At 45.0% G+C, this 13,799-nt stretch overlaps 1 protein-coding gene across 13 annotated transcripts in view; it reads left to right on the top strand.

Moving 5' to 3' along the window:
• The window catches only part of MIDEAS (mitotic deacetylase associated SANT domain protein), a 117,495-nt gene that overhangs the window by 71,483 nt on the left and 32,213 nt on the right, over positions 1–13,799 (top strand). For all 13 annotated transcript variants that reach the window (XM_053286102.1, XM_053286095.1, XM_053286104.1 and 10 more), the window contains 3 exons: positions 1,036–1,347; positions 8,165–8,501; positions 8,945–9,011. In XM_053286102.1, coding sequence (XP_053142077.1) covers positions 1,036–1,347; positions 8,165–8,501; positions 8,945–9,011 — 716 coding nt within the window. The remainder of the gene's footprint in view (positions 1–1,035; positions 1,348–8,164; positions 8,502–8,944; positions 9,012–13,799) is intronic.

A 13,799-nucleotide genomic window follows, 5' to 3' on the forward strand; every position in this document is an offset into this window, starting at 1 on the left:
GAGAAGAGGAGTTTGTGAATAAAGCGGGGGGGACACATTTTCCCATTGGCCCTCATTTTGACTTCCCCAAGCCCACCCATGAGTCCCAAACAATACTACAAGGCTCTTGTTCTAGACTGACTGGAGTGCTGAACAAGAGCACCACAACTATTTTGGGGTGAGGATATGTTGCAGCCTTTTGTTGTAGGCCCCCATTGGTTGTCAACTTCCTAAATATTGTGGCAATATTGTATTTTATTATTATTATTATTTTATATCCCGTTCTTCCTTCTTATATCCTGCTCTTTCTCCAAGGAGTCCTACATACTTAAGTTTCTCCTCACAACAACCCTGTGAAGTAGGTTAGGCTGAGCGAGAAGTGACTGGCCCAGAGTCAGCCAGCAAGTATCATGGCTGACTGGGGATTTGAACTCTGGTCTCTATGGTCCTTGTCCAGCATTCTAACCACTACAACATGCTGGCTCTCTGTTTTAGTGGCATACTCCCACCAAACATTCAAGAAATGGTTTTTTTGTTTTTTAACACAAAAACATACATATTGCCCTTCGTCCTAAGATCCCAGGGTGGTTAACCCAATAAAAACAATTAAATAAAAACAGGACAAATTTTAAAAAGAGCATGGAACAGCTCATTGGCCAAAAACCTGAATAAAAAGGCAGTCTTCACTTTTCTCCTAAAGAAAGCTCTTTAGTTTAGCTAGCTTGAAATTATCTTGATAAAAAGTCAAAGTTTCCTTTTCACATTGACACACAGTGTGAGTTTCTCTCTGTGTCCATTATTCTTGCTAATTACTTTTTTCACCCAGCAGTTTCCTCGAATGAATCAGACTTTTGCTTTGTTGCCTGTTGACAAATTTAACTTCCTTAGGTATTAAAAGGGGGAAATGTTGCCTTTTTGTCTTCATTTGGGATGTATCTGTAGAATATAGCACCAATTTTTGAATCTGTCAGCCTGTAGATCTTTATAGAAACCAAATTAACCTAATGAAAGAATTATTTGGAGATCTGAATGTGTACATGGCCCCTTTGTTCTAAGGAACCAGAAACTTCAGAAGAAAAGAACAAGAGTGACATGGCAGCAACAGCACCCCGGAGCGTTGTAGAATTTGCCGGCTCTTCACCAGCCCCAAAGAGAACACGAGAGGATAGCAACCTCATGCCTCTCATCATTCCTGTGTCTGTGCCAGTGATGAGGCTGGACCCCCAAGATGTTGGACGGGACAACGGTGAGGATGGAAAGCTGCAGCGGTTCATAAGCAATGACCGTGGTCTTTCTGAAAGCAAGCCTTCTGTTATAGTCACCCGAAGGAGGTCCAATCGCAACTTGAACATGGATATGTTAGCTCAGGTAGGCATGTGTTTGAAATTCGGGGGTGGGGGAGGGTTGTAGTCTTTGTTCTGGATGTAGCTACTGTTATATAGATCATTGTCAGCTATCAAGTGGGCTAATCAGTAGGAGGTCTGTCTATCTGGTATTAAAATGGCAAAGCAATGCCTATCTAGCATATCAAGGCTCAGACCAAAGGGAGGTACCTTCAAAATTAAGACTCTTTTTTTGTGGTGAATAGTTTTCATTTGAAAAATAATATCAGTTAATGAAGTTGCTTATGCCATTTATACATTGTGTGAGGTGGGTGGGTTTTTTCATCATAAAGGTAAAGTGTACCGTCAAACTGATTTTGACTCCTGGTGCCCACAGAGCCCTGTGGTTTTCTCTTGGTAGACTACAGGAGGGGTTTACCATTGTCTCCTCCTGCGCAGTATGAGATGATGCCTTTGAGCATCTTCATATATTGCTGCTGCACGATATAGGTGTTATACCAGCAGGGATTTGAACCGGCAACCTTCTGCTTGTTACTCAAGCATTCCCCCACTGCACCACTTAAGGTGACTTCATCATGCAAGTGGTAATTATTTGCTGGTCATATCAAATTGTCTCTTTGTGGTTACTTTGCATTCACAACTATGGGATCTGTGTCTGCATCTGCAATGTTGAGTTGAGCTTCAAGAATTTTGGCATGACTCCCCACACCTCTGGAGCAAGAGCACATGCCTCAACGGGCATGGCCTGTGCTGCCTCTCTCAGTTCCATTAGACTGCAGCAGCAGAATGCCAAGAAGGCAATGATAGAAGTGACTGCAGTCTGGAGGAGGGAGGACTGTGTAACTGGGCAGATGACCATTTGAGAAGCATCGGTTACATGTAAGAAACCTGAAGTTCTTTTTCATGGTCTCTATGCAGACCATATATTGTGAGAGATTAGCAAGCTATCTTCCTTGGAAGAAAGGACTTGGGACAGCTTGTCCAAAAGAGTCAACATCAAGAGCATAATGTCACACAAAGCCTCCTCTACAGAGCCGAGGAATTGCAACCCCTCTGTTTCAGTGTTCAGACACTTGGTTGTCTTGCTGCGCATGTGGTGAGCTCCAGGTGACATTCTGCCCTTGTTAGCCAGGAGAGGAGAGCTGGTCTTGTGGTAGCAAGCATGACTTGTCCCCATAGCTAAGCAGGGTCTGCCCTGGTTGCATATGAATGGGAGACTTGATGTGTGATCACTGCAAGATATTCCCCTCAGGGGATGAAGCCGCTATGGGAAGAGCAGAAAGTTTCAAGTTCCCTCCCTGGCTTCTCCAAGATAGGGCTGAGAGAGATTCCTGCCTGCAACCTTGGAGAAGCTGCTGCCAGTCTGTGAAGACTATACTGAGCTAGATAGACCAATGGTCTGACTCAGTATATGGCAGTTTCCTATGTAGCCAATGTCGTCTTGACCTCATTCATGTCTGCTACCACGTCAGTGGGTTGCTTTCCTCATTTCTACACTACACTTCTGCAATGTTGGTTTCTGGATGTTTTCTTCCTGCCCCGCCACCTTCAGTCCAAGCTTCTTCATATTCCTATAAGAATGCACTGTCAGTTTCAGTTTTTCAGTTTAGTTTATTTATGGTCACAGACCCAAAATTTAGAGTGTACATAATAATATACATAATAATAAAAGAAGTGTACACAAATACACAAAATATAAAAATATATTCAAAAGGTCTAATATTATCTCATCCTAATCAATATCGCCAATTTACACAATTTGGTTTACTATCTGTCAAATTCTACTACTTCATCTTCCCAACCTGGGTCCCCCATGGTGACCAGTTCAATACTCAGTACAATCCAAAGTATAGGTTCATCTGCCACAGAGTAGGTCACGATCTTCACTTGCTTGGGGATGCCTTTCTCAAGAGCTGGGATGGCAAACTGCTATGCTTCTTTCTTGCTTCTTTTCCCTGTCTTGTCATGGATGCTTCAAAAAATCACTGACTGTACAGACTGCATGCTGATCACGCCATAGTGAATGCAGCAACTATGACCCACTAATCTTCTTGACAGGCCACAGGACCATTATGTCCAACTTCTTCCAGCTAGGGATGTCCATAAGAACATAGGAACAGCCCTGCTGGATCGGGCCCAAGAAGGCCCATCTAGTCCAGCATCCTGTTTCACACAGTGGCCCACCAGATGCCTCTAGAAAGCCCACGGGCAAGAGGTAAGGGCATGACCTCTTTGCTGCTGTTACTCCCCTGCAACTGGTACTCAGAGGCATCCTGCCTTTGAGGCTGGAGGTGGTCCTCCGACTAGTAGCTGTTGATAGACCTCTCCTCCATGAACTTATCCAAGCCCCTCTTAAAGCCATCCAGGTTTCTGGCTATCACCACATCTTGTGGCAGAGAATTCCACAAGTATCCTCTGCCATACAAATGAGCTTGAAGTCAAACTGGGCAGGTTAGAAGGTATGGCCTCAAGCTGAACTGGCCCCCTGAAAAATGGGGCCGGTCTGAGTTATAGGCGAGCCATCCCCCCCAGCTCGAAACCCCGTCTCACAAGCAGGCTCAAGGGGCATACTTGAAAGGGGAATCCGGCAAGGCCCCCTGTCATGGCTTTCACCCCTGGCATCAGTTTGTAGTTTTTAAATATAAAGAAGAGGATTTTTATCCCATTCTCTCCCTCCCATCCCACAATTGCTATTGTCAAACCCCTTTACTTGAAAAAGAATAGCTTGAGTGCCCAGTCCTGGTTGGGTAGATCGCATACTTCCAGCCATGCCTCCTTGCCAGGATGTGGGTGGCCGACTCTTGCTCCTGCAGGTCTTGGAGCAAGAGAAAGGTGGAGTTCCACCGGGTCGAAACATCCTGAGGGAGCAGGTGTTTGGGTAGGTCCAGCTCAAGCTGCCACTCTCTGAGCATCGGTCTAACCTTTTCACCTTGATGGAAGTAAGTGTCTGTCTTATGGCAGTTCTCCACAAGAGCAGCTGTGGTGGCAGTAGCAGGATGGTGCCCAGCACCTGCAGCGGGGATGTCTCCCCTGGCTTTAGCCCCCAAAGGGCCAAGTGCATACCACACAACCAGGTTCAGAGTGTGCACCACACAACGGATGGATATAAACTGACCCTTTTTTGCTGCCTTAGTTATGTTGGCGGCATTGTCGGTAACTATGAACCCCTCAGTGAAGGTTTGCTGTCTGGACAACCATTTCTCCTTGGTGGTTCATGGCCACCAACAGCTCATCTGCTGTGTGGTTGGTGTCCAGTAACTCCACATGCAGTACAGCCCACCTGTGCTTCGCTGCATGAGAGGGACTGGCCACACACCACTAGCAGCAGATGTCCCCTTGCTCTCCTGCTTCCACCAGTGCGCCATGAGGGACAGGAAAGCAGTGTGCCTACCTCTGGGACTGCTCCACTTCACCCACAGTGTAGTGCATGCTGGTATCAGGCCCTGCTGCGTGCAGCAGCCCCAACACAGTCTCCCTGCATGTCTGGTACAGGGAGGGCACCACCTGCCTGCTAAAGGTGCTTGAGGGAATTTGGTAGTTGAGGGGAAGTGGCTGGAGCAGCCTTCTCCACCACTTTGAACAGCTTGTCATTAAAAGCTATCATCTGCCCAAAGGCACGGGTGATGAGATGAGGTTTTGGGTGACCAGACTGCTTGCCCCACTGACTGCCCCCCCATGCAGGTGACTTTCCCTGTTTTGGAACAGAAGTAGGTGCCTTGCATCTGCTAGGTGACACACTAGGCCTGTTGCTGCCAGCAGGGGCCCCCAGGGTGATGCCAATGGGGCACAGTTGCCCACGCCAACACTTGATTTGAATGAAAGCCAACCAAGAAGCAAGGAGATCTCAAGCCAATCAGAAGCCAGTGTAAGAAAGCCAATCAGCAAGGGAAAAACACTAAGACAGATTGGTGCCCACAATGAATTAGGGCTTGTTTCAATTCAACCTCGAATCAGCCCCTTCATTTAAGGGGTGATTGGATTCACAGTTGAATTGTGAGTCACCCCCAATTCAGCATGAATCGACTCACTCATGAATCAAATTGCACATCCCTATTGCTTATTAGAAGAACCTCTGTTCTTCTAATGGTCATCTATCTGGTCGTACAGCCCTCCCACCTTTTCACTCCAATGACTTTTCCTATTTGCATACTTGGGATCTTGTTTCAGTAAACTTATGGAACTGATTGGAAAAGGAGTAAGACAAGACTGTATACTTTATCCTTATATGCTGAACATATACTGAGGGAGGCTGGATTGGAAGAAGATGAGCGTCGTTTTAAAGCTGGAAGAAGAAACATCAATAACCTGCACTATGCTGATGACACCACTCTGATAGCTCTAGTGAAAGTCAAGGAGCACAGTGAAAAATGGGACTATGACTAAATGTAAAGAAGACTAAACTAATGACAACAGGTACAGCAACCAGCCTCAGAATTGATAATGAAGACATTGAAGTGGTGGATAGCTTCTGCCTTTTAGGATTGACCATTAGCAGTAAAGGATCCAGCAGGCAAGAAATACGCCGCAGACAAGCACTTGGTAGGGCTACAATGAAGGCCTTGGAAAGGATATTTCGATTCTGTGACGTGTCTATACCTACAAAGATTAGAATTGTTCAGACGGTGGTTTGCCCCATGACAGTCTATGGCTGTGAAAGCTGGACTTTGAAGAAGCAAGATAGAAAAAGCATTGACGCTCTTGAACTTTGGTGCTGGAGAAGACTTTTGAGGATACCATAGACAGCCAGGAAAACAAACAAATGGACCATAGAACAAATCAATCCAGAATTTTCACTCGAAGCACACATGGCCTGGCCCAAACTATCATACTTCAGACACATTATGTGAAGACCCAGCTCCCTTGAGAAGTCCATAATGCTGTAAAAAATTGAAGGAAAGAGAAGACAACGACCAGCAGCAAGGTGGATGGATTCTATTACGACAGCAGTGAATCCACCACTGAGAGACACTAAAAGGCCAAGGTGAAGACATATCATCCTGGAGAGAATCTATCTATGTGGTCACTAAGAGTCAACATCGATTTGATGGCACTTCATCAATCAATCAATCATGGAACTGAGGGAGCAGCATGGGTTATGCCTGCTTGGGCATGTGCTTTTTCTCTATAGAGATATGAGTCATGCCAAAATTCTTGAGGCTCTGCACAGGTTCAGACCCCATTGGTGCAACTGCACAGATAACCACTCAAAGAACATCAGTTACAGATGAGCAACCTGTTTTTACACTTCCTTCTACCCTCTCTTTAGTAGTTTCTTCTTAAACATAATTTGTTTTCCTATATAAAATTATGTGGTTATGGTATTTGGATCTCTTTGTTCTGGGCCTATATGCATTGTCTGCCGGTTTTACTTACGTTGTAGTAGGAGTCTGTTATTTTCTTAGCTAGATAAGTTACTGAAGATATAATTTCCAAGAAGAGAAGGTATTTTTGAGAAAGAATTATCAGTGTTGAGTTGAAGACCTATTTTTGTCTTTTAACTTTGTTAAAATAATGATATTTTGGTCATTTTATGAGGCCATTTTCATTTGTCACAACTGAGAAAATCACAAAGCAAATATCTGTGGTGCTCTCAAGAGATGGCAGAAGCCAAGAAATGCAACTGGTGGTTATCAATAAGTTTTTTCTTGCTCTCCCTTTTTGAACTGAATGCATGCATTTGCAGTACAGTTGTCCTAGTTAAAGCCTAACCTCTTCCTTCATTGCACTATGTGCCATTTTAAATTGATGGTGCTTTAGTTACTGTACTTAACCAAAAGGAAGACAGCCCTGAATTCATGATGACCCCCCTAAACAGTGTACAAAAAGGCGATTTCACGGTTCACTTAAGATGCATAAAACTGCCCAAAAAACCAGTGGGATTATTTGAACTACAGTGTTCGCCTAGGCTCTGTGCCTCAGAATAGGGTGGGGAAAGGGGTTAAGGTTACTCTTCTCCTGATCCTGCTGGGGCTTCACCTCCCCTCCACACGCCCAGCAACCTTCTGACTTTTTTCCAGGACGTGGCTCCAGCCTCTCATCAGTGACACACCCCTTCCATAACCTTGGCCTTTCTACCCTTCCCTCCTGTACTTCCCTTGTAGTGCTGGGGCCATCACATTATTTCCAGGTGCTGCAGGTGCTCTCTGCTGTCTTGGAGCATGCCAGTAAATCTTAGGAACATAAGACTACCAAATCAGACTACTGGTCTATCTAGCTCAGTATTGTGTACACAGACTACACAGCGGCTTCTCCAAGGTTGCAGGCAGGAGTCTCTCTCAGCCCTATCTTGGAAATGCCAGGGAGGAAGCTTGGAACGTTCTGCATGCAGATGCTCCAGAGCAGCCCCATCCGCTAAGGGGAACATCTTACAGTGCTCACACATGTCTTCTATTCAAATGTTAACCAGGGTGGACCCTGCTGAGCAAAGGGGACCATTCATGTGTGCTTCTACACGACCAGCTCTCCCCTCTCCTCTCCTCTTGTGGCTCCACTTTGAGCTTTTCCCTTGTGCCGGGGGTAGACATCTGTGGGACTCATCGGCACACTCCAAGATAGCACAGAGAGAGTGCGCGCGCGCATCCGTAACAACGAGAAATGACACATGGGGCTGGAGAATGAATCCAAAATGACCCCCAATTTTTAGCTTTTGCTATGTAGAGAAAAGCCTTGACTCTTCTTTTGGCTCGATAGTTGTTATTGCCCATGTAGGTTTTTGGTTTTTTAAAAATGTATTGATGTAAGCTGATGGAGTGGCACATCTTGTTTCACTTTGCTTTATTTTGAATATACATGTCATAAGCTTAAAGCTCTTGAATTTGTTCTTTGGTGTTTTGTTCCTGTAGCATGAAAGTGCGGCTCCAAAAGAAGAAATGGAGGGATTTTCCCGGAAACCAAAGCAACGGCCCAGACCAGAGCCTCTCTTCATACCACCAAAAGCTGGCACTTTTATTGCTCCCCCGGTCTATTCCAATATCACACCATACCAGAGCCACTTGCGCTCACCGGTCCGCCTGGCAGATCACCCTTCTGATCGGAACTTTGAGCTACCTCCTTATACTCCCCCACCCATACTCAGCCCAGTGCGAGAGGGTTCAGGACTGTACTTCAATGCTATCCTGTCTGCTAGTGGCAGCTCGGTTCCACCTCCCATCACTCCTAAAAGAACTCTACTCAGATCCAGTAAGTTTCGAGTATGTCTTTTGTGGGTGGGGGAATGTAATGGTTAGAACATCAGGGCTGGAGAAAAGAAATCCTGACTGCCGGTTCATACTCATATGTTCATTCTTTAACTTTATGATTGTGTCTGTAAGTTAGGCTAGTGCTGTCAGGATTATTACGGATCCTGCCTGGTCTGTAAAGTTGAGATGCATGCATATTGGTAATGCCACAACAGCTTCCTAAATTAGCCAATCGTGTTGGAACAGTATATAAAAGTGACATTTGAAAGGACACCAACCAAAAATAATGCACAACAAAGTGATAGTCTTAAGGCTCGTCCCCTTTTAAACAAAAAAGATAGTACGATAAAGTGAGCAAGTGCACCCTCTTTAAAAAAAAAAAATCAATGTCTTTCTCAAGTAGAACATAGGGCTATGAACTAATTTTGTCATTTTGATTTGCAGATAGTGCAGAAGTTACCCCTCCTGTCCTTTCAGTAATGGGAGAGGCTACACCTGTCAGCATCGAACCGTAAGTATGCACTTAGGTGGGAGCTAAGCAAATTTTTAAAATGTTTGTTAATGTGAATTTTCTAAGCAAGGGCCAAGACCCTTTCCTCTTTTCTTTGCCTTCTGAATTTTGCTCCAAATCTCGTATTTTCATCTTCAGAATCTAAACTTTAGTCATACAAGTGAGTTGACAATTTTAAGAGATTATCATAGAAAAAAACCAAGGCTGCATTATCCTATTCATAGTTTTGCCCACCTAATAAATATTTGTATGGGCTACTTAGCACTTTTCACAAAAGTCGACAGTTCGTAACTTTCTCTGTTTAGCCCAGTTGGCTCAAGGCAGAATATTTGTCATTTGTCACAATCATTCTGCCACATTCAAATGTTGAATCAAGGAAGTCAGAGACATAGTAAACAGTACATCCTGTAAATATCAGTCAGCGTACATTTCTTTAAACAGCCTGAAAATTTGGTTGTGCTATAATGCTTATTGCGTTAATCCTCACAAACACCTGGATGCCAAATCAGATACACATTCAGGAACACACACACTAGGGGTGTGCAATTCGGATTTTCGGGTGATTCGGCTCGGACCCGAGCCGAATCACCCCCGTTCTGTTTTGTGCCCGAATCTGGGTCACCCGAATCACCCTTGATTCGGTTCGGATTCGGATTTAATCCGAATCGATTCGGGGGGGTAAAAAGGGGCCCAGGGGCAAAATTTTGGGGTGGTGTGGTAGTGCCCAATGGGTAGAGTCTACCACCCCAATTTCAGGGGGATTGGGCAAAGTCCTGATTTTTTGTGAATTTTTAAAGTTTTAGTGACTTTGGGGCAGTTCGGGGGCATAGCATGGGATTTGGGCAAAAGGAGTGGGGTGGGGTGGTAGCGCCTAATGAGTGCAGGCTACCACCCCAATTTCAGGGGGATTGGGCAAAGGGCTGATTTTTGGTAAATTTCTGAAAATTTCATGTCTTTGGGGCAGATTGGGGCATATTGGGGCAGAAAGTGGGGGCTGGGGCAGAATAGTGGGGTGGGGTGGTAGTGCCTAATGGGTTCAGGCTACCACCCCAATTTCAGGGGGTTTGGACAAAGGGATGATTTTTTGAGAATTTTTGAAGTTTTGGTGACTTTGGGGCAGTTTGGGGGCAGAAAGTGGATCTGCCCCAAAAGAGTGGGGTGGGGTGGTAGTGCCTAATGGGTGGAGGCTACCACCCCCATTTCAGGGGGATTGGGCAGAGGGCTGATTTTTTGAGAATTTTTGAAGTTTGGGTGTCTTTGGGGCAGATTGGGGGCAGAAAGTGGATCTGCCCCAAAGGAGTGGGGTGGGCTGCTAGATAGTGCCTGATGGCTGGAGGCTACCACCCATCCCCAATTTAAGAGTGATTGGGCAGAGGGGTGAATTATGGTGAATTTATTTGTATGAGGTTTGTCTTCATAAGGTGAAGTGTGCTAAATTGATTACTTCCTCATATTATTCATAGTAAAGGAAAGTGTGAAAAAGTGAAAGTGGGGTCATGAGAGTTGTTTAATTGAAAAAAATCTCATTTGCTATGATAGAATGAGAATTCACACCTCAGAAAAAACTTCTGAGGTGTGAATTCTCATTCTATCATAGCAAATGAGATATTTTTCAATTAAACAACTCTCATGACCCCACTTTCACTTTTTCACACTTTCCTTTACTATGAATAATATGAGGAAGTAATCAATTTAGCACACTTCACCTTATGAAGACAAACCTCATAAAAATAAATTCACCAAAATTCACCCCCTGCCCAATCACTCTTAAATTGGGGATGGGTGGTAGCCTCCACCCATTAGACACTATCTAGCAGCCCACCCCACTCCTTTGGGGCAGATCCACTTTCTGCCCCCAATCTGCCCCAAAGACACCCAAACTTCAAAAATTCTCAAAAAATCAGCCCTCTGCCCAATCCCCCTGAAATGGGGGTGGTAGCCTCCACCCATTAGGCACTACCACCCCACCCCACTCTTTTGGGGCAGATCCACTTTCTGCCCCCAAACTGCCCCAAAGTCACCAAAACTTCAAAAATTCTCAAAAAATCACCCCTTTGTCCAAACCCCCTGAAATTGGGGTGGTAGCCTGCACCCATTAGGCACTACCAACCCACACCACTATTCTGCCCCAGGCCCCACTTTCTGCCCCAATATGCCCCAATCTGCCCCAAAGACATGAAATTTTCAGAAATTTACCAAAAATCAGCCCTTTGCCCAATCCCCCTGAAATTGGGGTGGTAGCCTGCACCCATTAGGCACTACCACCCCACCCCACTCCTTTTGCCCAGATCCCATGATATGCCTCCGAACTGCCCCAAAGTCACTAAAACTTTAAAAAATCGCCAAAAATCAACCATGAACTGAATCACCCGAATTTTTTTTGCCCGAAATTCGGGTGATTCGGCTCGTTTCCGAAAAAATTCGGGGGACATCGGGGGTGATTCGGTTCGGCCCCGAATCACCCGAAATTGTTCGTTTCGGGCACAGATCGTTCTGTGCCCGAAATTTTTTGCACATCCCTAACACACACCCAGCTAGAGATAATGGACACTGACTCGCATTCCTGTCCATGCTGCAATATGAATGGGCCTGTGCTGTGTAGTGCAAAGGTGGGCAGCCTTGTTTTTCTAGGACCTTGTGATCCGCTAGCCACTAGCGTTTGTTTGCCAGACTCAAGTCAAGGCAGAGCAGAGCTGAAGCTTTACAGAAAACATTTTGTTTGCACCATCTGGCCTCACAAATTTTTAATCAGTTGACAGTTATCTGTGCATTTTAATGAGAATACACAGTTAGGGGTCTGCTGGATTTTGAGCTAGAGAGCTATGAGGAATCTCCCTATACAGAGGCAGTGTACCTCTGAATACCAGATGTTGCTCATGATTAACAATGATGGTATGTATAGAGCTATAAGGCAAGATGTAAGGACCTGCTTCTTGATACGTTCTTCCATGGCAGCAGTTAGCACCAGAACATCATAATGTTACCCAGTTGTTCTTGCAGAATCATCCCAAGCATATTAACTGAGAAGCAAACCCCACTAGGTTCTATAGGAATTTATTCTGTAGTAAGATATGCATAGAGTTTACAGCCTTGAAGTCTTGAGGCTTCACCCAGGTCTTAAGAGCGTTGAATGTAGGAGGAGCTTGGCACAAAGTCCGATGCGCAGAGATCCTCCTCCTACCACCTGATCAGAGCTCTGTACTAGTGTCCAGTGTTCAAGCAAGATGGAGGTGCTCATTGTGGGGGATCGGAATCTGAGGGATGAGTTGGATCTTCCTGTACTGGAGGGGATTACTCTCCCCAAGAAGGAACAGATATGCAGCTTAGGAGTGCTCTTGGATCCAGGCCTCCCCCTGGTATCTCAGGTGGAGGCTGTGGCCAGGAGTGCTTTTCATCAGCTTTGGCTGATTCGATAGCTGTTTCCATTCCTTGAAGAGAACTATCTCAAAACAGTGGTGCATCAGCTGGTAATCTCCAGGCTTGACTGCTGCAGTGCGCTCTGTGTGGGGCTGCCTTTGTACATTGTTTGGAAACTTCAGCTAGTTCAAAATGCAGCAGCCAGATTGGTCTCTGGGGTAACCTGGAGAGACCATATTATGCCTGTATAATTTGCATTGCACTGGCTGCTGATATGAAATTATTTTATTTATTTATTTATTTAATTACTTTTCTAGACCACCCCATCCAAAGGCTCTGGGCGGTGCACAACAAGTTTAAAAAACATAAAAACAGTGTTTGCGGGCAAAATACAAAGTGCTGGTTATTACCTTTTAAAAGCCCTAAACAGCTTAGGTCTGGGTTATCTTAGAGAGCGCTGCGTTCTGTATGATCCCCACCGCACATTTTGCTCATCTGAGGAGGTCCATCTCCAGTTACCACCGGTATGTCTGGCGGCAACTTGGAACCGGCCCTTCTCTGTAGCTACTCTTGAGCTGTGGAATGTACTCCTGGCAGAAACCCATAACTTGGGTTCATTGTGGGCCTTCAAGAAAGACCTTAAAATGTAATTGTTTGGTCTGGCCTTCCAGGATCTTCAGATTGCTCTTAAATATTTTTAACTGTTCTTTAAAATGGTTTTCAATTGTTTTTATGTTGTCTTAAGCTGGTGTTTATAAATGATTGTTTGTTAGGTTTTTGTGTTTTGTTGTTGTGCACCACCCAGAGCCTTTTGATAGGGTGGTATAAAAATGTAATAAATAGAGAGAGTAGGTACAAACATCTGCATTTCCTTGTTGGTGTGCACGCACGCACACACGCACACACACTCGCTCTTGTTCTTCCCTAATTGAAGCAAAAGGATTGAGAACCATTTAACAATAACAGGGTAGGCACTGGGGTAAGAGTTCAGAAGCTGCCATGAAAACTGCAGCACAGCTCTTTCGTTCGTCCTCTGGGTCTCAAAACAGTTCTTCTCATTAGAATAACAGGCAAATGGAACAGAGTGTGTTCTAAATAGTTCTCTGCCTAACATTCCAGAAGTACTTGGAAGAGTTGAAGGGCTTCTCATATCTCTGCCACCTGTGCTGTGACACTTCCCCAGAAATTGGGAAACTGTTGACCAGAGGGAACTGACAATCTTTGCGATGATCCATGTTCCCTCATAACTTGGTTTCTGCGCCTGCACAGTAACTCCCGCTGAAGAATTCCAAGTTCCATGAGGCACCGGATCGCGCATGTGGTACGACAATTATTTTCTCAGTTCCTTCTCTACTGCTGCGCTGCTTCATCATGAAAGATTCGCTCCATCTCATCCCAGTTCCTGTGATAAAAACCTTTTCTCTTGATTCT

The sequence above is a fragment of the Hemicordylus capensis genome, chromosome 1 (assembly GCF_027244095.1).
Source record: "Hemicordylus capensis ecotype Gifberg chromosome 1, rHemCap1.1.pri, whole genome shotgun sequence".
Classification (NCBI taxonomy): Eukaryota; Metazoa; Chordata; class Lepidosauria; order Squamata; family Cordylidae; genus Hemicordylus; species Hemicordylus capensis.